The 24,504-nt window shown below is 44.0% G+C and overlaps 1 protein-coding gene across 2 annotated transcripts in view; it reads left to right on the forward strand.

Moving 5' to 3' along the window:
* Positions 1–1,249: 1,249 nt before the first annotated feature.
* The window catches only part of acss2 (acyl-CoA synthetase short chain family member 2), a 98,907-nt gene continuing 75,652 nt past the window's right edge, over positions 1,250–24,504 (forward strand). For both annotated transcript variants that reach the window (XM_086005540.1, XM_086005542.1), the window contains exons 1-2: positions 1,250–1,540; positions 2,112–2,307. In XM_086005540.1, coding sequence (XP_085861666.1) covers positions 1,411–1,540; positions 2,112–2,307 — 326 coding nt within the window. In that variant the 5' untranslated portion in view covers positions 1,250–1,410. The remainder of the gene's footprint in view (positions 1,541–2,111; positions 2,308–24,504) is intronic.

Below are 24,504 nucleotides of genomic sequence, written 5' to 3' on the forward strand. Positions count from 1 at the left end.
AAAAGTCATCAACCTGAAACGTTAACTCTGGTTTCTCTCTTCACAGATGCTGCCTAACTTCCTGAGTGTTTGCAGCATTTTCTGTTTTTATTAGATTTCCAGCTCATCCGCAGTAATATTTTGCTTTTGTCCCTCATTAATACCTTCACTGCAATTGAGACTATTGCCCCAGTTTCCCTCATTAACTTTATGGCTGAAGCTGCATCTCTTTCAATCATTTTCTGCTTTTATCGACACCAACGCCTTGGCTGCCCGTGCTTGCAAACATCGCACCACCACACCTACGCTGCGAATATGCAGTCTCCAGAGAATACAACCGCTACACCAGCAAAGGCATGCCGATCCAGGCGTACTTGAACAACCTACCACCAAACCATCTCAAATCCAGAAGGCCATTTTGGACCATCGCCAAAGCCCTTCAACAATCTCCCCTCAGCCTTGATGACTGATGGCGAAATGCTTGGAAGAACTGCAACATACGGAATGGATTCCTTATAGAGGACCCCACAGTACAAACTGAAGGATCAAACCTTCCCCGCAAACAGTGGGCAACCATCAACCGCCTCAGAACCGGCCACAGTAGATGCTGCCACCTTCTCCAGAGATGGAAGATTAAAGCATCCCCATCATGCGACTGTGGAGCTCCTAATCAGACCCTGGAGCACATCATTGAGCACTGCCATCAAAGGAAATTCACAGGCAGCCTACAAGATATCCACGCTGCTACACCAGAAGCTTTGGCCTGGATATCTGACTTAGATAATAGCAAAATACTGCAGATGCTGGAAATCTGAAATAGCAACAGAAAATTCTGGAAATACTCAGCAGGCCAGGCAGCATCCGTGGAGAGAGAAATAGAGTTAACGTTTCAGGTCTGGGACCCTTCGTCAGTTTTGATGAAGGGTCCCAGACCTGAAACGTTAATTCTGTTTCTCTCTCCACGGATGCTGCCTGGCCTGCTGAGTATTTCCAGCATTTTCTGTTGTTATATCTGACTTAGATATTGACATTTGATTTGCTTTGCTACTACCATACGAAAGAAAAAGATTTTCTGCTGGTGCTGAGAGCTGGAGGGTGGGTAGAGGGTGCTGCTGCTGCTGCTGCTCTCAGCCTTGTCATCTGAGGACTTTGTAGCAGCCTGGGACGCGCTGAGCCGCGATTGGTGCGGCGCTGGGATTGCAGTCGCGCCATTGGCGGAAGAGGAAGACAGGACTGGGGCTGGGATTGGCGGCGCGGCAACCAATGGGCGGGGACGCTGTGGTCGGAAGCCTGGGCCGGGCTCAGTTTGTCTGCTGCTGCCGCTCCGCTTTGAGCTGGGAATCAGTGCAGTGGGTCGGCTCGGCTTTGATAGTCCTCGGGACTTGCAGCTTCTCCCTGATCTCCAGTGGCTCAGGCTCTCTGACAGCCATCATGATTCCTGACAAGACACCTGTTGGAGGAGACGTCTATTATGCTGCGCCTGAAGTTGCCAAGGGAGCTCATGTCCCCAATTTCCAAAAGTACAAGGAGCTTTACTTGCAGTCCATACAGAACCCGGAAGGTATCATTTTGCGTGTGCGGTGCATTATTTAATTTTTTTTTTTTGCATCCTGTAACATTTCATGTTTGCACTACATTTTTGTTGTGTTGAGCTGTCCTTTCTAGGAGGCCTGCTTTCAGGTACCAGGGCCTTTACAGCACTTTGTTTTTATCTGTGGTGGGCGTCCCTCTGAATAACTTCAATGATATGGACGAATTTTTAATTTGTTTCCGCGTCTTACTCGCGTGGTACAGTGAGCCACGATGCGGCAACCTTTCAGCTGAATCAAAGAATAGCGATCAGGTGAAGCCATGTTCTGAAGTAGCAAATGTTTGCATATTTAAGAGGAGTTCCACATTACCGAAGTCAAAATAGCAATTGTATCTTTGGCTAAGAAACTTGGTGATCTTGATGTTAGAATGCTGTTGGAGTCATGGTAATCGTAATTGTATTCTCGAACCATAGGACAAACTAACTGCAGTACAAACACAGACGTTCACCAGCAATTCGATTTCTCACTTTAGCAAGAAAACTTGTCAAAATACATCGTGCTGCATATATTTAAGTAATCTTGTTTTTATTTTGTGTGCAGAGTTCTGGGGAAAAATTGCAAAAGAATACTACTGGAAAACTCCAAAAACTGGCAGTTTCTTGGATTATAACTTTGATCTGACTAAAGGGAAAATTTACATCAAATGGCTGGAAGGTGCCACCACCAACATATGCTACAATATCTTGGACAGAAATGTTAATGAGAAAAAACTGGGGGATAAAATTGCATATTACTGGTAAGTGGTGAGTTTGCACCAAATTGGGAAATTGAAATAAGCACACTTGGTGATCTTGATGTTAGAATGCTGTTGGAGTCATGGTAATCTTAATTGTATTCTCGAACCATAGGAGCTTGGAGCACAGAAGGAGACCATTTGGTCCATTTTGTCTGTGGTGGCTCTTTGCTTGAGCAATTCAAAACTAACCTTACTGCCTTACTCTCTCCTCATAACCTATATTCCTTTGTTTCAAATATTAGTCCAATTTTCCTTTTGCGATGCAATGTTGTCTGCATCAGCTACTCCCTGTGGCACAGCAATCCATGCTCTAACAACTGTGTAAATAAATTTCTCAAACTCCTCTCCTCACGCTTAGTGACAATTTTAAATTGATGATCCCTTGCCACTGACGCTCAACTAGAGGTAATAGTTTTATCCTACTCACCCTATTAGTTATAAAAACCTTTGTTGGATCTCTTAACATCCTTTGCTTCATTATGTCAAGTTTCTTTATAACTATAGTTTCTCGTACCTGATATATTCTTGTTGTAAATTACTGAAGAACTCCAGCATTTTTAATTTAAGCATTATACGCACTTAGCAAAAATATTCAAATGAATGAGAAGCAGTTTAACCAATGTATAGAAGTTGATTTGATAAGCTTTATGCTACATAAATTATTTTTATAATGCCAGTGCTGTTGAAGCCCTATGCTATTGCTACACTATTTGACACTGGTAATTGGAGACAGGGTCATACTTGAACTTTTTGGTTGGCGCAACAATCTGTAAAGTTGGTACTCTGAATTAATCCCTGCTGAATATATACTGACTTTGGGAGAACATTTTATGCCGTATCCGGTTTAAAGATAATGGTCTGGATCTTGCGGCCCTGAAGTACGCTCCGCACAAGGATCTCGCGATCCCTGTGTCGAGCTTTCCGATTTTGAATTCAATTCAACGGGAGTTAATGGGGATCCCCTTGTTTGAGTGGGTGTGACATCAACTGGCGGTCTAAGCAGCCAATCAAAAGGCAGAATTCTCAGACCGTGAACAAGGAAGTAGGCAAGCCCTTAAAATTCTAACTTTTTAAAATAGAGAGAGCAAAAGAAAGATTGGAGCTATCACATGGAGGAAAAAGACAAACCTAAAATAAAGATGCACAAACGAAAACTTTTTTTAATGTTTTGGAAAGTTTCTTAATTTTAATTTTTATTAAAATGGACAAATTTCACTGCACAAAATTTAAAATTCGTTTTTCAGGCCCTTAGCCTTTGTTTAGCAGTCAATATGCTGTTTAAAACCCCAGTTACACCTAATTTCTTTGGGTCGAACTTTTGGTGGGGAATTTAACAGCGTACTTACTGCGGGAGAGCTGAAGTTTTCATCAGTTTCCCTGATTTGAGAGATTTCATTGATTGCCGGCACTGTGGGGGGGGCGTGGGGCGCCCACAGCGCGGCCAGTTTCGAAGCTGTCATTGACAGACCGCAACTTCGGGATTTCCGCATGCGCCAAATCCCAAAGTTGTGGTCATTCAAAGGCGGTATGGCAGCGTACTCTGACAGTACACCGCCATACCGACCGCAAATTCAGGGCCAATCTAACATTAGTGTTGGCCAGACTTTTGCGTTGCGTTTTGCCTGTACTGCTTATTAAAATCCTGTAGAGTTGTTGTAGCTGCTGCTCATTTTCCTCCAGTGGTTTTATATATTGAACCCAGATTGTGGGATTTACGTTCAGTATAAATAAGCCATTTGATAACTCTGTCTCGGGAATTTAAAAAGAAAATCAAGATAGGAACTGATGTAAAATGTGCAAAAGAAAGGAAAATATTTTTCTAGCTCATGGGGAACAGCATGTAAATCTCCTTATTCCAGCAGAAGTCATGATTTGTGTCTTTTTTGTATCAATGACAATGCCAGTCATTTGCTGACACCAATGATACATACGATGATATCTGATAACTTGCTTCAGATTTTGATTTTTAAACCCTGTAACAGTTTGTGAGCGGACGTAGATATTTGATGCTATATTTTAAACCCAGGCTGAAACGTAGGATTCTTGGCACTGAGTGCTCTGTGGTTTCTTGCACTAGGCTCCCCTTTTATTCCTGTGGAAACTTAAGTGAGATTGTATCTGTTCCTAATCGTCCAGCATCTTTCAAGTTAATAGACTAGAAGATGATTGAGGAGACGATGTCTGCATATCTTTTGAAGGGAACACCCTTCAATTTGCCTCACCTCATTCTTCTATCTGTGTAGTGATCATATTTTAAACTTTTATATTTTTAATATCCTTTGAGGATTGCTGGACACCAAGTCTGTACATGTATGTGTTTTTTTTTACACCCATGCACTTTTGAGACCTTGGTTTCAATTTCAAAACTTCTCTAATTTGTTATGAGTGAGTGATTCCATTTCACTCAGACCGGCTATAATTCTGATTGGTATGAGAGACAAAAATGTCATACTGATTGCATATAGTTCGAGGAACATTACTGGAGGTATATGCTGGAGGTATACCAAGTGTATAAACCCGTGTCATAACTATCCTAAAAGTGGTCTGTTTTTATAGTAATGCCAGGCCCACCGTCTCTTAAATCACGAGACAAACTCTTTAAAAAATCATGAGATTTGATAAGAAATCATGAGTTGTTAATTTTTTTCAAACATAAACCAATATGGATTGACAGTTCATTTCTAAACCTCATTAGTGGCTTTATTTAATCTCTAACAGATCACAGCTCTTTACAAGCCTATTACTGCATCTGAAAATGCTTTACAAAAAGCTTTTTAAAAATGCTACCTGTAATCACCGCCCTTTACCTGGTGCCCAACACAGCCACCATGCAATGCAGTCCCTGCAGCTGCCAACCAAAGGTCAATTTTGGGGGGCAAACCAATCAAAAACACCTTCCCATGGAGACGGGAGGCACAACCAGTGTCGGCAGCTCGCCCCAAGTAGATGTGGCCCGAGGACCAATTTCTATTGATCCTCGGGCCTCTTGCTTCCGAGGCTCCCCCTCCCGTGTTATAAAAAAATTCGGGGACCCCCTGTAACACAATATATTTTTTCTGTATAAAAATTAGTTATCAAATTAAGCGTATATAAATATTATTTTTGTCTTACTTAATGTGAAACTTGTTGCTGGTGCTGAGCAACAATTCTCAATTCCAACACCGGAAACGTTCAGCAGGTCAGGCAGCATCTGTGCGCAGAGAGAAACCGAGTTAATGTTTCGGGTCGATGGCCTTTCGTCAGAACTGGTCATTGACCTGAAATGTTAACTCTGTTTCTCTCGCCACCTGCTGAGTGTTTTCCAACATTTTCTGGTTTTAATTTCACGTTTCCAGCATTTGCAATATTTTGTTTGCTTGTTTCTACCTTATGTGGGACCTTAAAAGCACAATACTCCCTCCCCTCCTCAAGAAAGGTTATACATGGGAACTTTACAGATGGAAATCAAAAAAGCAACATTTACATTGTGGAAGGGGATGAAGTTATAAAATGATGAAACTAAGGGACCTGTGAATCTCCTGCATTAGGAGTGAGTCACTGTTGGTTTAAATATGTGACTTACTGAGGATGCCACTGATGATTAAACATCGCTTCATGTACTGAAAAGGGCTGCAATCTGCCTCACTTCTTGATGCAACAAGACCTGGGTGTCCTTGTGCACCAGTCGCTGAAGGTAAGCATGCAGGTGCAGCAGGCGGTTAAGAAGGCAAATGGTATGTTGGCTTTCATAGCGAGAGGATTCGAGTACAGGAGCAAGGATGTCTTGCTGCAGTTGTACAGGGCCTTGGTGAGACCACACCTGGAGTATTGTGTGCAATTTTGGTCGCCTTATCTGAGGAAGGATGTTCTTGCCATGGAGAGATTGCAGCGAAGATTCACCAGACTGATACCTGGGATGGCAGGAATGACATATGAGGAGAGATTGGGTCGATTAGGTTTATATTCGCTAGAGTTTAGAAGAATGAGAGGGGATCTCATTGAAACTTTTATAAAATTCTAACAGGACTAGACAGACTAGATGCAGGAAGGATGTTCCCGATGGTGGGGGAGTCCAGAACCAGGGGTCACAGTCTAAGGATAAGGGGTAAGCCATTTAGGACTGAGATGAGGAGGAATTTCTTCATCCAGAGAGTGGGGAACCTGTGGAATTCTCTACCACAGAAGGCAGTTGAGGCCAATTCATTAAATATATTCAAGAAGGAGTTAGATATATTTCTTAAGGCTAAAGGGATATGGGGAGAAAGGAGGGACAGGGTACTGAGTTTGGATGATCAGCCATGATCTCATTAAATGGCGGAACAGGCTTGAGGGGCCGAATGGCCTACTCCTGCTCCTTCTATGTTTCTATGATAAACCCGACACCCACCATTACCCCGAATCCTTTCTAACCTTTTGGTCCCTGCTGTGAGCGTGGCCCAATCGACTGCGGTTCAAAGCGCTGGATACCGAGCACCGAGGAGCACGGCATCCTCCCGTCCCAAACCTAAGCATAGCGTCCAACCGTTTCGCTCAAGCCCTGCTGAGGACCACCTCAGTTGCGTTACCTGCTCCTTCAAGGGCTGCTGTCCAGCTCTGGCGCCGCTAACACGCTACCACATGGTGCATACCGGCCGAGAAAGTGGACAAACATCAGCGGCGCTGCTGCGTTTACCACTATGCGTGTGGCCAGGCCGAGGAGACGGTGGCTGAAAGAAGCAAGAAAAAAGAATCGGGTGAACAGTTGGATTTTACCAGCGGCGACGCCGGAAGTGGAGGACACGTTGCTGTTTGGATGGTGAAAGTGGCAGTGTGCAGGTAGGGAACAGGCTATTTTTGGCAGAGTCCCTGAAGTCCAAAAAAAAATTGACTTTTCTGAGTTAAATCACGAGATTGAGTGGGGGTGCATTTTCATTAAAAATCGCGTGTCTTGTGATTAAAACACAGTGTTGGCAACTCGGTTTTTATCACTACTTGTGAAAAGTAAAAATTTGCTATTTCCTATGTCCCCAATGTTAATGCGGAGGGGAAATTAAATTGTAACAGTTTTAAGCCGGAAGAAGAAACAGGTCAATTGGAATAGATCTGGGGAGGAATGAGCTGGGTAATAATGAAGCCTTAATGATGCAGTATGCTAAAGCACTAGGAACAATGTTGGGAATGAACAAATAATTCGAGACTCCAAAGAAGTGAAGATTGCTATTGAGAAGCAGCCCTTAAGACTGACGGGAAGTAGAGTACAGTAATATGTGGAATCAATTCATTTAATTAGGTTTGCTACTATCTATATTTAGTTTGAGTGTGTGCGTGTGTGTACGTACATGTGTGCTCCCTGAGGCCAGGATAAACTTTAAACTGAATGCTGCTTTGTTTAAAAAAAAACACAGGGTGACCGATGTCCCAGTGGAGAAGCAACCAACTGGTGAATAGTGGAGTTGTTACTTATGGAATGCATTGATGATGTTGGAAGATTGAGTTCATATTATCTGTCTGTTACTGAAGTATGTTGCTGAACCTGTGGCACTACAAATTTAAGGTGTATTGTTAAAAAACCAAAGTGGCCTCAATTGCACCTAATTAATAAAGGTGATCTACAGTTATGGCCAGGCTTGCTTGCAAGCTAGAGGTGTTGAATAAATGCTTTTGAAAAATTTGCCAGAAATATATGGACTTGCCTCCATAACTAACAACTTTTTCTGATATAACAATGGAACAAGGTGCTTCACAAAAAAGCGGGTGGGGGGCGGTGGGGTGAGAGATAAATGGTTGAGCAGGAGAGAACAACCAGTGTAGATGATGGAGAGATGTAGCTGGATTGAGGTTTTGGAAGAGAATTCCAGAGTGCACAGTTGCAATGGCTGAAGGCTGTGCCACTAATGTTGGAGCTTGGGAAAAGATGGAAGGGGAGGATGAAAACTGGGTGTAGGACTGGAGCAGGTTATAAAGATAGGATGAGTGAGGCTGTGGAGTTGAGATCTGCCTGGATTGGGCTAGTATCACTGGAGCAGAAGTGAGAACTGTTGCCCTCCACAGAAGGTAGTCTCCTCTAGCTTTTATCTTCAGGCTCTAGCCTAAAGAGCATTTCCCCACTTACTTCACTTCAGCAAAACTAATGTTGAGAGGTTGTTGATAATGAACTGCTTTCACATTGCAGCCTGTAAACGGGAGAACTTTCCTGCATTTAATTTTTATAACGCACAGCCGGTCTTCCTGTAACCTGGCTGTCCTGTAAGGGCCCAACGTTCCAGGCTGGCCATGACATTTTTCGAGCAAGCACACACTGAGTACTGACATCACTATGGAGATAATGCAGATGTTTCTGCATGTTGTCAGCTTGGCACAACGTCATGCTATTACCACTGAAACTACTTGCCGCCACTGGTGCAATGCATTTACTAGCCCAGTAAGAGCAGTGCTAGCCAGGAACACTCAATGAAAATGGCTGCAGGTGACCCAAGCTACAAGAAGAGTCAAAGGCTAGAATCTTGCAGCACAGAAGGAGGCCATTTGGTCCATCATGCCTATGCCAGTTCTTTGAAAGAGCTGTCCAATTTAGCCCTACACCCCAGCTTTTTGCCCGTAATCCTGTTCAAGTACATGTCCAAGTGCCTTTTGAAAGCTCCTATGGAATCTGATTCCACCACCCTTTCAGGTAGTGCGTTCCAGATTTTAACAACCCTCTGTGGAAAAAAATTCTCCTCATTTCCCCTCTAGTTCTTTTGCCAGTTATTTTAAATCTATGACCGCTGGTTGCTGCCCCACTTGCCAGAGGAAACAGCTTCTCCCTGCTTGCTCTATCAAAGCCTTTCATAATTTTGAATACCTCTATTAGGTCTCTCCTTAACCTTCTCTTTAAGGAGAACAATCCCAGCTTCTCCAATCTTTCCACATAACTGAAATCTCTTATCCCTGGCATCATCTAGCTTTGGGTGCCCCATCTTTCCTCCTTATGGGAATATGCTTGGTTTGTACCCAAACTCTCTTGAAGGCTTGCCATTGCTCATTTACTGTTTTCCTGGCCAATCTTTATTTTCAGTCCACCTGTGCTAGATCTCTTCTCAAATCACTAAATTTGGCTCTCTACCAGTTGGGTATATTCCTCCTTTTGATTTTTCTTTGTCCCTTTCCATACTTTAAACCTAATTATATTATGATCACCATTACCTAGATGTTCTCCCACTGAAATACAGTCCACTTGCTCTACTTCATTCCCCAGAACTAGATCCAGCACTGCTTCCTTCCTCATTGGACTAGAAACATACTGATTAAAAAAGTTCTCCTGTACTCATTTTAGGAATTCTTCACCCTCCTTGCCTTTTATTCTGTTTTATCCCCAATCTATATAAGGGTAATTCAAGTCCCCTGCTATTACTGCTCTATTATTTTTACATTTCTTTGAAATTTGCCTACAGATTTGCTTTGCAATCTCCTCACTATTTGGGGGTCTATAGTAAACACCCAGCAAAGTAACTGCTCTTTTTCTGTTCCTTAACTCTAAGCAAATAGATTCAGACTTCGAGCCCTCTAGTATGTCATCCCTCTGTAGAACTGTCATGTTATCCTTGATCAATACTGTCAACCACTCTCCTGTCTTTTTTCCTTTCCTATCCCTCCTGAATACATTGTAACCAGGAATATTTAGTTCCCATTCCTGCCAGTGTTTAAACCGGGTCTCAGTTATAGCCATTATATCATAACCCCATGTGGCAACTTACACCTGTAGCTCGTCAACCTTATTTGTAACACTCCTCGCATTAACACACATGCATTCCAACACCGTGCTAGTCTGCTTTGCTTTTTTCCTCCATCTAATTCCTGCTATTTCTACACTATTCTTTGTCCTGTTGCTGTTTGTCCCTCCTAGTTTTCTATGCACCTTGTCTCGCCTCTCTGCTGCTGCATCCTCGTGCCCCTCCCCCTGCCAAATTAAATCCTCCCCCACAGCACTAGTCAACCTCCCCACGAGGACAGAGATTACCACCTTTTGAGGTTCTGTTCTTTAATCATTTTGCAGGCTCCTGAAACAATGCCTGTAGGACTTCAACCCTTTTCCTACCTATGTCATTGGTTCCAACATGGACTACGACTTCTGGCTGTTCCCCTTCCCCTCGCAGAATGTCCTTCACCCGCTCGCTGCTATCCTTTGATGGACAATGTAAAAGTAGCATTTTGTGATTGCTATAAACTCTGTGGTAATCAGTACTTTGTAATTGCCAGACAGTCATTAGAGTTGGAATTAAAAACTGAAAATTCTGGAAACACACAGCAGGTCAGGGAGCATCTGCGACGAGAGAAGCATAAGGTTAATGTTTCAGGCCAATGACCTTTCTTCAGAACTGGAAGCTATCACATGTGGACAGCTTATAAGCAGATACCGAGCCAGGCACTTCTGTCATTTAATCATCCCTGCCCTCTGCCCAATTACAGGCGCCTCCTTTTTTCTGTTACTGCCCCCTCTTCCCAGCATTTTCTGTTTGTATTTCAGATTTCCAGCATGTACAGTATTTTGCTGTCTGTTTTACAGTCACTAGTGTTGCTGGTTAATTGTTGTCTGGCAAGAAAATATCCTAGATTAATTGCTGTGCCATTTTTTGTTTTAACAATGTAGTTAGTATAACTAATATACCAGCACTAGTATTTACCAAATGGTGACACAAAGCTCTTCTAAACTTATTGTATGTGATTTGACTGGTGAAGGACTGACATTTTGTTGAATGTTACCAAAGCCTACCTACTGATTTGCCACTGAACACTTGACCTCGTGTGTCTTTTATTTGCTTTGCACCTCTCCATACATCTTTATCAGAGCAAACTGATGGTAGAATCCATTATATTTTATCATATCTCTTTTATCAACCAGACATCCCCTAAGTAAATCAGATCTGTATTAGAGACTTGGGCCTAGAAATTCAGTGTAGCCGCGTTTGGGGCGCTAGTCCTGGCAATGCGCAAAGGTTAGCGCCAGGTGCAATTTAGCGCCACCTAGCGCGATATTGGGTTGCAGCACCCCTAAAGGTGATTGCGGCGCTAAATAAGGCGCTAACCCGGCGGCGCAACCCAATTTCGCGGCGGCGGGGCGCAGCGAGGGTGCTGTCAATAATTACTTTCCCTGAGACACAGTGGCGCCGGCCAGCTCTTAAAGGGGCAGGTCAATTGGCATCACCAGACACACTCACTGCCTTGTAGGCCTTCAAAGCGGTGGGAGCCTACCTGTGGCGCACCAGCCTAGCAAGACATGGAAAGGGTGAGGCAGAGGGTGGAACGCCTCACTGATGGGGCATTGGATGCTTTGGTTGGCGCAGTGGAATCAAGGCCAAGGAAGATGGTTGGAATGTGATTTATGTTTTGGACAGTCTCCCGGGTGTGAGAGGCAGTTATGTGTCAGTGTATTAGTTTTGCTTTCTGTTGCCATAGCTTTTTCATGTTTGGAAGGAACCACATTTTGTTTAATGAAACACTTTCTTCATTTACAATGGCCATGCCTGCTATTTACATGCATCTTGCCCTTCACAGGCTTGGGGGTATCAGACCGGTTCCATTCCTGTTCTTGGAATGGCAGCAAGCATTCTGTGAGAGGGGCCTAGAAGCTCCTTCTGATCAGCCTCTGACGCGCAGCCTGAGAAGAGCCGCTCGCGTAGAAGTTCAGGCCAGCAGGCTTCTTCTCAGCCACCGACAGAGATGTCCTGCACCTTATCTGAGGCTGCAGATCTGGTTGAAGCAGCTGGCACAGCTCAGTCACCACCTCCTTTCTAAATCGCAGCCTTCTGACACACTGCTCCTCCGGCATGTTCATGTAGGAAAACCGCTGTCGGAAAACCCTGCCAGCGTAAGGTCTGCTGTGGCGACGTCTGTTGGCCCTCCTCCGTCTGGCCATGCCCGCCCCCCCTCTCCCAGCGTCTCAGTGCCCTTTCCAGATGATTCAGCAGCAGGACGTTCCCCTCCAATGCAGCCCCCATAATAAGTGCCCACGGGAAGGTTCCCTGTTGTCAAGGCGATGGTCAGAAGGCTGAAGATCGTCTGCCTGCGCTGGCTCAGTGGTCAAATGGCTCTCAGTGTGCAGCTCAGCAACTCTTTGTAGCTCTCGAGGAAGTTGTGCTCCAAAAATGGCTGCTGCTTTTAAACCACACCAGTCCCCTTTAAATAATGCTCCTCCAGCCCGAGAGTGACTTAGTAAGGTCCAGGTAAGCTGTCACTATTAGCGCCAGGCGCTACGGAGGGGGGCGCCACTGAATTTCCAGTCCGGGGTGCCCAAAAGGCATTGCACACTCAAATGACGTTATAATCAGCCTGTGCCCATGAGCGGGCTTAGCGCCGGCGCTAAATGCATGCTCAATATGGGGCTAGGCACCTTGTGCCCGCCCGGAAATTGGCTAGTGCCCCACTTCTCGGCCTCTTTTGGTGTTAATCGGTGGCGCTAACAACCGAATTTCTCCCCCTTGTAGTCTTGTGCGGATCGGAAATGTTATCAAGTCTGAGATTGGAGCATACAGCTGTTTGTCACGGAGCGAAATGCTGTATGCATTGACTATATAGGGCTGTTGATGGTTTAATCCTGGCTTCCTAAGTGTCACCTGGAGGCAGGTACTTGGTCATGTCAAAATGAATACGACTAGGACAATACACAATACAAGCAAACATTGCATCCTTGTTTGCGTTCCTTCAGATTAATGGTACTGGGTGGCTAGAGTTCCAGGCCGAGTGCCATGGCATTGACCTCGGTGGATAAACCTGACTAGTCCCGAAAGTTCGGCTTCCATCTTTGAAGCGCCAGGTTTAACAACTGGCCATCACACATGCTCCTTCATGCCAATGGATGGTACTTCTGAGAGATTCATTATTGTATGCATGCTTTATGACTGACTGACTGTTAACAAGAACAATGGAGATCGAGAATGATCGTGCAATAGTACAAATAGATTATCATTTTTTTCTTCAGTAGCTTTACTGTTGTATTATAATTTTGCTTTTTCACTGCTTCATACCTGAAGTACTTGCGAGGGATTCTTTTAACAGGAGAATGATGTACAAGCTTTTTACTAATGGCAATGCAGCTCGTCCTCCTTTTAATACCCCTTCCCAAAACTATCGTTCTTCAAGTTTCTGATCAACATCTGCAGAGACCAGATCTATTCTCCTTGGCTAACTGCAGCTGTATAATTTCCATTTTTTGCACTTCCAAACATCTTTTAATGTTTCAGTGCGGATTGTGATGTGTCTATCATTGCAGCAATAAGAGAAGCATTTATGGAAGTGGTTGTGTGGAATGAATTTAAGAATGTTAGATGCAGACAATTATAAGATGTGGACAAATGTGAGATTATTGATTAATGGTGGGATGGGATTGGCAAAGTAACAGGAGGTGTACAATAATATTGTTAAATGAGACTCCAGGGAGGAACTGAAGGAGCGAGGGAGTGGAAAAACAGCAAAAATGTGTTTGAACAATGGGAGCGATAAGAACAACAAACACTGGTGGTGTAACCAGGTGTTCTGCTCACCGTAATGCTCTGTTGAATGTGTTTGCGAAATTGCTACATGCTCCATGGTGCTTTGCAGCTCTGCAATTCCATCTATTAAAAGCTGCACACGTGGGTAGTGGACTCCTGCACAGTCCGCATTCGCTACTGTAGGTTGGTTGAGATCGTCTCTAGTGATTGTTTACAGAGCACAGAAACTCACTCTAGTTTGCTTTAAAGCAGGCTTTGTGAGCTCCAGATTCCAAGGTTAGAGAGGTGAAGGTGGATGCAAGTCGGTTCTTGCATCTCTGCTGCTATCACTTAGTCCTGACCAGCTGCGCTCTGTGTGCAACCTGTAGAATCCTTCTCTAACTCATTTAAGTAAGTCCCCTGGGTAAGCATACCTGAAATGGTGTTTGTGAAGGTTAGGAGCTTGTGGTGCAAATTCTCCGAGGTACTGGCTATGCCTGGCCCATTCTGCAAATCTAAAGGAGACAAAGAAGAACATCCGTTACAATATTGTCGTCAAGGCAACACTTGACTGTAGCTTACAGCCCAATGGGTCGCACGCTATGGTGCTTGTGTGTATGCTTTCAGGGCAGTAAGGTGAGAAAAAGAAGAGCTTGAGCAGAAAAGTACTAACCCTGAGCTGGCCTCTGACTTCTCCATCAGCAAAACCCTCAATGCTGCCGTAGCCAGTGGTTTGGAGGATAACTTCCTTAAAATTGCTTTGACCTGAAACTAGGGAGTCATGCTGCAGCTGGGGTTTGCTGCCTCCTGTTTGCAGATTTTGCCTGCGATCTGAGAAACTGAGGTGAAAACCTGAAATTCTTAGTGGCTGCTGATTGCCATTAGTTCCCCCCAACAATAAGCAGGTCAGGCCAAAACAAGTCCTTCCAGTGGAGGCCAAAGAAGAAAAGTGGCAGATGGAAGGGTGGTCCTTTTGGAAAAAGAGGGCTACCCTGCATGCAAAAATTGAATCTTTTTTTTAAAAGAGCCTTTTCCAAATGAATGTTGTGTCTGCAGTGCTCTTAGACCCTCCATTCGCATTATTGCGGGGAGCCCTCTTTTACATCAAAACTGATGCCATACTGAGCCTAGCATATGGGAGGTACACTGGCTCTGGGGTTTATTGTAGTGCCCCAGGCAAACGGGACTCTGGTTTCAAAGTCCCATAATTGAGGAATCCGTGCCTGATGCACACCAGGTGTAAGGGGCTCGGCTATTATCTTCTGCAGTCTTTGCTTCCTTAGGCAATCTTGTACTGCAGGTTTAAAAATTTTTTTTTTTTTAAATCCTGATTCTTTGTGGTTGTTTAATACATTATGCTGCAGTATCTTGTTGGAGCACTTCAACTATCTTGTATGTTCAAATGTTCCACCTATGATAGAAATATGAAACCAGAAAGTTGTTTTGTTGTAAGGCAATAAATTAACTAACACAGTGAAGTTTGACTGGTTCTGTTGTTGTGTTATGTTTAAATGTACTCCTGAATAATTCTATACTTTCTGTAGTCTCGTGGGAATTCCAATGCTTTTCTGTAATGTAATGTATTAATAGACTATTATGCTCATTATAAAACTGAGATCTGTGCATTATTTAGATGGTCTTGCACGGTTATAGATTTGTAAAGAGGGAATCTGCATTTGAGAGTGGGGAGGATAAGAGATGCATCCTTGGGCAAGTAGAACCCTCTTGTATGAACAATCTTAATGCAGTTATTGTTATTTGTAGAAACTACAGAATAAGTATATAACTAAGGGCTGGATTTTCATTGAGGAGTCGGGTAGGAGGCGGGACTACAACTTTTGGGGTTGTAGTCCCGCCTCCATCGAGTTCTAGCCAACCCACGTGATTTTGACTTGATTGACCTTGTTGAGCCCGCCCAGCGGGCTCAGCAGGCCAATTAAGGGCCACCCGGCAACAGGTGACATCACAGATTGAAATTTCATCTGTCAAGACCTTTTGACAGATGAAATATCAGCGTTTCACAGCTGTTTGAAGCTGTCAAACACTGACAATCTGTACTCCAGGTTAATTCCTTCCTTTCAGGATGATTTGGAGATCTCCCTGGAACAGAAAGCAGAGGCTGCAGATTTTGACAGCTGGCAGCCATTCTGCTTTCTGTGCCGGTGAGATGAGGGACTCCCGAGACCTGAAGGAAGGAAGGCTGTAAAGGTTAGTAGAACTTCTTTAAACACTTTACACAGACCAAACACACTTGCCTCTGCACTCATGCACCCATCACTCACCTGAACACCGGACATCTCGACCCCGCCAAGCCCTTCATCCCGACGGCCCGCCTCGCTAACTTGGCGTGATTTGGAGCCGTCGGGAATCCCACATTTCAACAATAAAAATAGGGATTAGGCTAAAAACTGCCTGTTAACAGGCAGTTAATTGGCATCAATCCCCTTCCCGCCTCAGGGAGGCGGGTCCCAGTGCGGGGCGGGTACCCACCTCCTTTGAAATTGGCATGGGGGTGGGACCCCCGATTTTGGGATTTTAAACCCCCACACGCCTCCAATCCTGACTCCACAGCCCAATGAAAATCCTGCCCTAAGTGTCTGCAATTTCTGTTTGGAAGACTGGCAGACCTGCATACTTGCTCCTTGGGGGGGTGGAATCTTACTCTGAGAAAGGGGATGCAAATTTGCTCTGAGGGTGGTGGAAGTTGAGGGCTGAATGCTTGCTCAATGCTGGGGGAAATTTTGCTCGATTATAGTTATCCAGCCCTACATGCTCTCTGGAAAAAGCCCAATGTTATTTGGAAGGGCAGAATCTATAATTGTATTGCTGAAGGTTTTTGACTGTTCCAGTGGACACAGTCAAAAGGCTTTACGATTTCACCATTACACTGTATTGAATGTCTAGTGCCAACATTGATTTGTCATTCAACAACAATTCACATTTATACTGTGTCTTTCACGAGATAGTAGGAGGGATAACCAAAAGCTTGGCCAAAGAAGAGGATCTTAAAGGTGGAGAAGGAGGTGGCGAGGCAGAGAGCTTTCGGGAGGGAATTCCAGAGTTGTAGGGTATAGACTGCTGAAGACATGGCTGCCAATGGTGGAGTGAAGTGGGGGGATGCACAAGAGGCCAGAGTCGGAGGAATGGTGCATTTGGGGATGGCGGGGTAGGGGGGAGGGAGGGATTGTGGGGTTGGAAGAGGGTCTTCTCTGAATGTTCTTTTGTTTAAAAGACAGACGCCTGAAGAAAATTCCATGTTAAAAATTCTGCTATTTTCTAGTTGTGAATTTACAGAAAATCACTTGTGGTTCTATAAAACTAACAAGAAAAGCTCCCTTTAATAAAACTGCAAAAAATCAGTCCTGCAATAATTGTTCTTGTCTGCTTACTGCTCTCCTAACTCACGAGTGGTGCAATTTTTAAACCAATCTTTCATTAGTGTACAGATTTTATCAAACTGTATTTAGTATATTGGTAAACAGGTACTGTTTATTTACCAGAGACTAGGGAAAAGTAATGGTAAGGTATTGCATTATTTCTTTGAATGGTGGGTCTTCTGGTATATCTTTCCATAATGTCAACAGTCATCTGCAATTTGTTAATACTGATAATTGTAAACAGTGAAAGAATTATGAGCGAAAGTAATTACACTGATGTTGTGCAGAGTATTCCATTTTTAAATTTTTTACACAAATTCAATTGGCTTGAGGGAAAGAAGACTGTAATTGAATGACTGGTCATTGTGAAGGCTACTTATAGAGATTAAGTTTAACATACACTACTTTCTACGTGGCTGTGTTGCTTTCCCACCAAACCCTTTCTCATACTCTGTGTGTACAAATTGGGCCAAACTACATGTTTGAGAAAATTGTGGATTCAGGACCAAAGGGTACAAGATCTTTTCCTTGCCTTAGGAGCAATTTTTTCTCTGAGGGTCGTGAATCTTTGGAATTCTCTTCCCCAGAGAGCTGTGGAGGCTGGGCCATTGAATATATTTAAAGTGGAGATAAACAGATCTTTGAAAGGTAAGGGAGTCAAGGGTTATGGGGAGCGGGCAGGGAAGTGGAGTTGAGGCCAAGATCAGATAAGCCATGATCTTATTGAATGGCGGAGCAGGCTCGAGAGGCCAAATGACCTACTCCTGCTCCTACGTCTTATGTTACCTACTCTTCAAGCCTGTGCTTCCTTTAATGTAATGTATCATTGGGCTCTGTTTCTGACTTGCTATGGCTAATTTCACAGGCTGTCGTTCGCCCATGCTTTATACTACTGTATTATTTCAGTTTCTCTGTGTGCATGTGCACAAGAAGCTACAGTACAAAATTTGAGGAGCCATTATGTGAATGGAGCAACAGTAATTTGATAGGTATGTCTGAGCTTGCTATTCACTACCATGCCCCACTCTTTGTCAGTGGCCCTGTTGCTCTAGTGAATTATTCAGAAATTGAGGAGGTCAATTGCTTTCAAAACCAGAGCAGCCAACAGTTTCAACCGCGGGTTCAGGATCTGTCATTAAAAATTTCAGTTTCGAGGTTGCACATTTTCTACAGCAGGGTTTCGAAAGCAAGGTATGCCTTGAAAGGTATCCGTGCCAAGATCTTATGAGAAGATTAAAGTTCAAGGAGCAGTACAAGAGAAATGAGATAAGCAGGTTACAAAAAGTAGTGATGTCATTCTACTGACTCTTGGGTGGGTGGTGGGGGGGGGGGGGGGGGGGGTGATTGGGTATCGCCCATTTTGAGGTGCTAATATCAGCCAGGCACAAAGTTTAGCGCCCGGCACTAATTATCGCCTTTTACTGCAAAATTCACCTCTTATCGCCCCTGGAGGTGATTTGAGCGCTAAATCAGGCGCTACACACCTCTCTCAAGGCGCAAACATCAGGGAGCGAGGCGCTACCTCAGAATGCTACCGAAGCTCAAGCGATGCCAGTTACCATGGAAGCCAGACAGACTGGTGCCGTCCAGTTCTTAAAGGGGAGGGGCCATCTTGCTGGCCAGCCACACCCTGCTCATTGCAACCTTGAATCTTGGCCTGGAGAGACCTCAAAAGCAGTTGTGTTGGAAGCACTAATGGATAGGCCCAGGGAAAGAGCTCGGTGCTTAGGAACCTCAAAAGTGGTGCTGAGGGCCAAAACTCCTTAGGACAGCGTTAAAACCAAAAAATTTGCCAGCAAGAAAAGGCAGGAAGCGCCTGCCTTTAAATAGCACTCCCCCAGCCCCTTCTCGACTTGAAAATGTTCCCCTCTACCTGTCGTTCCTAGCGGCAGGCGCTAAGGCAGGGGGCGCGACTCAATATCCAGTCCGGGGTGTTGCACGCTTGACTGACGTCATGATCTGCGGGCGCAGGAGATCGTGGCGCTAGTGTTTAGCGCTGCCGCAAAACGACTGGTGAATTTTGCGAGCGGCGCTAAAATCGCTGCACTTGGGCGCTAAGTTCCTCGTGCCCCCCCCCCCCCCCCGGGAGGCACTAACCAACAAATTTCCCCCCCCCCCCCCTTGTATCTGGAGGATACTGCTTAGTTGAAGGAAGTTAGATAAAGGTTTCCACAATGAAATGAGATGCAACACTTATTAGCATAGTTGCCAACTGTCTGCTTTTTGAGCAGATATTGCTTTTTTCAACCCCTTCCCTGCTCTGTTCCTGCCACTTATCTGCTATCTACTAAAACAGCTTTTTATGGCTCTGGCTAACTCTCACACTATAAAACATAGCAACACGCCTCCCTAGTCACCATACTTTATAGCATGAGATTCAGCCAGAGCCGGAAAAGACTATTTTAGCAGACGTCATGTGCGCGGGGTGGGTGGGGGTTGGCGGTGGTGTTGGTTGGTAGTAACTTATGAATATGACATGAAAATTGGAGTCATGATCTAACTCAGAGTCTAAGCAGACTGCCTAAATGTCTACTGGAAAGATTAACGAAATAGTTCTTCTCAGAGGTAGCAAGAATATGAATCAAGAGAAGGATAGAGTAAAAAAAAATTGGTTTTCTGTGTAACTGCTTAACATTTTCTTTGTATGCCAAACAAAATGAATAATACTAGTGGTGCTAAAAAGGTATTTTATGCAAAAATATATATTTTAATTAAACACTAGTACTCATTATATGTTTGCCCCACCTTTCTTGGCGATATTTCTCTGTGAGGTAACACCGAGTGAGACACATCGGGCAGGGTTTTCATTGGGCCGTGGAGGCGGGATTGGAGGCATGTGGGGGGTTAAAATCATGAAACCGGGGGGGGGGGGCACACGAACCAATTCGCCCCCAACCCACCTCCATGCCAGTTTCAAAGGAGGCGGGCACCCGCCCCGCACTGGGACCTGCCTCCCCGAGGCGGGAAGGGGATTAGTGCCAATTAACTGCCTGTTAACAGGCAGTTTTTAGCCTAATCCCTATTTTTAATGTTGAAGTGTGGGATTCCCGACGGCTCCAAACCACGCCAAGTTAGAGGAGGCGGACCGTTGGGATGAAGGGCTTGGAGGAGGCGAGATGTCCGGTGTTCAGGTGAGTGATGGGTGCATGAGTGCAAAGGTAAGTGTGTTTGGTGTGTGTAAAGTGTTTAAAAAAAGTTTTACATACCTTTACTTACCTTTACAGCCTTCCTTCCTTCAGGTCTCGGGAGTCCCAAATCTCACCGGCACAGAAAGCAGAATGGCTGCGATCTGTCAAAAATTGCAGCATTCAGCTTTCTGTTCTGGAGAGATCTCTAAATCATCCTGAGAGGAAGGAATTAACTTAGAATACAGATTGTCGGTGTTTGACAGCTTCAAACAGCTGTGAAACGCTGATATTTCATCTGTCAAAAGGTCTTGACAGATGAAATATCAATCTGTGACGTCACCTGTTGCCGGGTGGCCCTTAATTGGCCTGCTGAGCCCGCTGGACGGGCTCAACAAGGTCAATCAAGTCAAAATCGCGTGGGTTGGCTAGAACTCGATGGAGGCGGGACTACAACCCCGAAAGTTGTAGTCCCGCCTCCTACCCGACGACTCAGTGAAAATCCAGCCCATCAAATTGCTGGGTCCTTGAAACTTGGCAGTCTGTTAGTAAAGGTAATGGAGCATTCACTCAACAACTTGCATTTATATAGCACCTTTAACATAATAAAATGTCCTAGAAGCGTTTCACAGGAGCGATTATCAAACAAAGGTACAGAGGGATCTAGGTGTCCTCATACATGAAACACAAAAAGTTAGCATGCAGGTACAGCAAGTAATTAGGAAGGCAAATGGAATATTGGCCTTTATTGCAAGGGGGATGGAGTAAAAGTAGGGAAGTCTTGCTGCAACTATACAGGGCATTGGTGAGACGACTCCTGGAGTACTGCATACAGTTTTGGTCTCCTTATTTAAGGTGGGATATACTTGCATTGGAGGCAGTTCAGAGAACGCTGCAATTAACACAATAAACATCTAACTGACTCCATTAAATTGCCGATTACTGAGCAAATGTATTAAACTTAATACTAATTATATTTTAATAGATAACCTATTGACAGTCATTTAATTTGTTTAACTAAATTTTAAATATTACCTGACTTTTTTAAATGGCTGACACTAAGCTAGCATTTATTTTTAATATTTGAATTAAATATCTATAGATACAACATGGAAGGAAAACAAACCCAAACAGAATATAAATAATGTACAGGTAGACTATCCTTTATCCGAAAACCTCGGGACCAGCCGTGTTTCGGTTTTTAGGAAAATTTCGGATTTCGGAAGGTGCGCGAAAACACTTCGGTTTTCAGAGGTAATTCGGTTTTCGGGAGTGCGGATAAAGGATACACTATCCCTTATCCGAAAATAACGACTATAAATACTGTAGTTACAGGGATAAATACTGTAGTACAGTTTATTTGTAAGGAAAACATTCAGTAAAACTTCAAACATGTACAGGTACAAACTAAGCTAAATACCTGTACATAAACATGCAATAAAGGTACATTACATCTGGCTTGAGGATCTTGGAGAAGAGGGTACATCAGTGTTGGCATCATTGTCATCAGGTTGGAGTTGGACATCTGAAGATGGGCCAGGAACAGGATTCTCAAGTGATGAAGCATGACTACGACAGACGGCCTTTTTAAAGACTTCTTCCAGTGTCATCTGTCTCATTAACATTGGTTTCTGTCTAAGCAGTCTCTCTTTAATTGAGTAAACTTGCATAATCTCTTGCTCACTGATAAATGCACGTTTTTCAAGGCCAGCAATTAACTGATCACACATTGTCACCATATCGTCTATGGGGATTTTTTCACCTGTGTTCACAATCTCATCATCATCATCACTACTGTCCTCATGCTTGTCTTTATTTAACACCATTTCAGCAATTTCCCCATCACTCAATGAATTCACAACAGGTGCATCATTGTCAATGTTCAGCACTTCTTCGATGTCAGCTTCCTCTAACGTATTTACACTTTCGGATGATAAACCTTTGGCGTAAGTGAGGAGGTTTGATATCATCATCTTCTCCTGACTGACAGGAAATCCTTCAAACTCGTCATCTGCAGGTCCATCTTCATGAAACGTCGTTGAAGGCCAAAGTCTGTGCCAAGCATTTTTTAATGTTGGTTTGTCAACATCGTTCCAAGCATTAGCAACTGCATAAATGGCATCCTTAACATTGAATTCTTTCAGGAAGCTTTGGATTCCTTCGCCTCTGTTGATTGCATCAAGCATAGAGTTCAAAAAAACGTCTTTATACTTGCTCTTCATGGAGTGTAAAATTCCTTGGTCACAAGGCTGTATTAAAGATGTCACATTAGGGGGAAAGTTAATGCCGAAAACATAACTTTTCACAAGAAGTTCAGGAGGGGGATGTGCGGAGCAGTTGTCCAGGAACAATAAAATTTTGCAGTTTTCTTCCAGTCCAACTTGCCTGCAATGAGCTCGTGTCGCTGGTACGAAGTGGTTATTGAACCAGTGAGAAAATATTCCTCTGGTTACCCATGCTTTCCTGCTCGCATAATAATGCACAGGTAAATTGCATACACCTTTCAAACATCTCGGATGTTGGCTTTTTCCAATCACTACCAACTTTAACTTGTGTGTGCCTGCAGCATTGGCACACCCAAGAACAGTCAACCTGTCCTTAGCATCCTTAAAACCTGCTGGTGCACTCTCATCAGCCGTTGCTAATGTTTTTCTAGGAACGTAGCGCCAGAACAGAGCTGTTTCATCAGCATTGTAAATTTGTTCAGGACCGAGGTTTTCATCCGATATTATTTTTGTAAACTCATCTATGTAATTTTCAGCTGCTTCATGATCAGCAGAAGCTTTGTCACCACAGATTTTCAGATATTTTATACCATGACGCTTCTTAAATTTATGCAGCCAACCTTCTGAATATTCACACTCAACTTCAATGTTCAGTTCTTCATGGTATATTCTAGCTTGCTTCATGACCATCAAACCAGTCAGTGGCACACGTTCACCTCTGCGTTGTTGAATCCACTCAATCAGCACACGGTCAAGATCTTCATTTTTTGCAATGTTTTCCTAATTTTCATTAGTTTATGGTCATCACTGTCAGTGTAAAATTTCAACAACTTGTCTTTCTGTTTCTTTAAGTCATATACGGTGGTACTTCCCACACCATATTCTTCAGTAAGATGTCGCACAGACACACCACGATCAAGCTTCTGCAATAACTCCACTTTCTGCGATATCGATAATGAGTGATGCTTCCTTCTCTGCTTCTCACTGTTACCCATTGGGGTATCTGCAGCTCTTTTTAGCATTTTCACAAATTGTTAAAAGCCAGCAAATATCTAAGAGAGCAGCAAATATCTAAGATAGCAGCAAATATCTGAGAGCAGCAAATATCACACAGAGCAGCATAACACCTGCGTGGGTCAAGCATCGGCAGCGTCGGGTCATGCTTTGCGCCACTTTCGGCTTTCAGAGGTTTTCTGGTTTCGGATGTGCGGATAAAGGCTGGTACACTTACGCTGAGCGATTTCAGTTTTCAGAAGTGCGGAAAAATGCTACACTATCCCTTATCCGGCTAGGCCTGTAAGTTGTGCGCCACTCTGGTCATGTCGTGCGCACGACTTACGCTGACCGAAAAAACCTTCGGTTTTTAGAGGGTTTCGGTTTTCGGAAGTCCGGATGAAGGGTAGTCTACCTGTATTGTATTGAAGTTAGAAGTGGTCATTGTCACACAGTAGAATAGCAATATTGTAACAATAGTATAAGTACATTTAGTAGCAGTAAAGTACTCTGGCAAATCATCAGGAATAGTGAAAGATTGTTTAAACAATTAAGTATAGTGATGAGAGTCTGAACAAGGACGAAGCTGAGGAGAACCTCATTCAGGCCCAAAATTGATGGTTGGGACAAATCATGGACCCCTGGTACAGGTCTTGGGCAAGATTATCAGGTGTCAAAGGATAAGTCCAACAGGAGAGAATGGGGTCAATTTTAACTGTTGGGCAGTCGATCGGCAGCTCGCCCATTACAGCAGCAAAGGACCTGGAGCCATTTCGAGGCCCAGGCCTCATTTAAATGGAACCAGCAAGCTGCCCACCCCAATGAGCATCCTTGTGCATCACACTGGATTCAGTCTGCCGCAATATCGGGCCGCCCGCCCAGTAAGTTGGGTGGGGGGTTGTTGTGATCACAGGAAGGGGAGTCAGGGTGGCAGCAGCCTAGATTATGAGAACGTAGAGTTTAACTTCATTCGTGATGCTGTGGCAATCATGAAGACAAAAGGTTTGGACACTCCTGCTTTAAGGCCACAGTGTCTAATTGTTAAATAAAGAATGAGCCCAAGAAGGGCAAGATC

The sequence above is a fragment of the Somniosus microcephalus genome, chromosome 13 (assembly GCF_052327205.1).
Source record: "Somniosus microcephalus isolate GS21.2 chromosome 13, FLI_Smic_1.0, whole genome shotgun sequence".
NCBI classification, from domain to species: domain Eukaryota; kingdom Metazoa; phylum Chordata; class Chondrichthyes; order Squaliformes; family Somniosidae; genus Somniosus; species Somniosus microcephalus.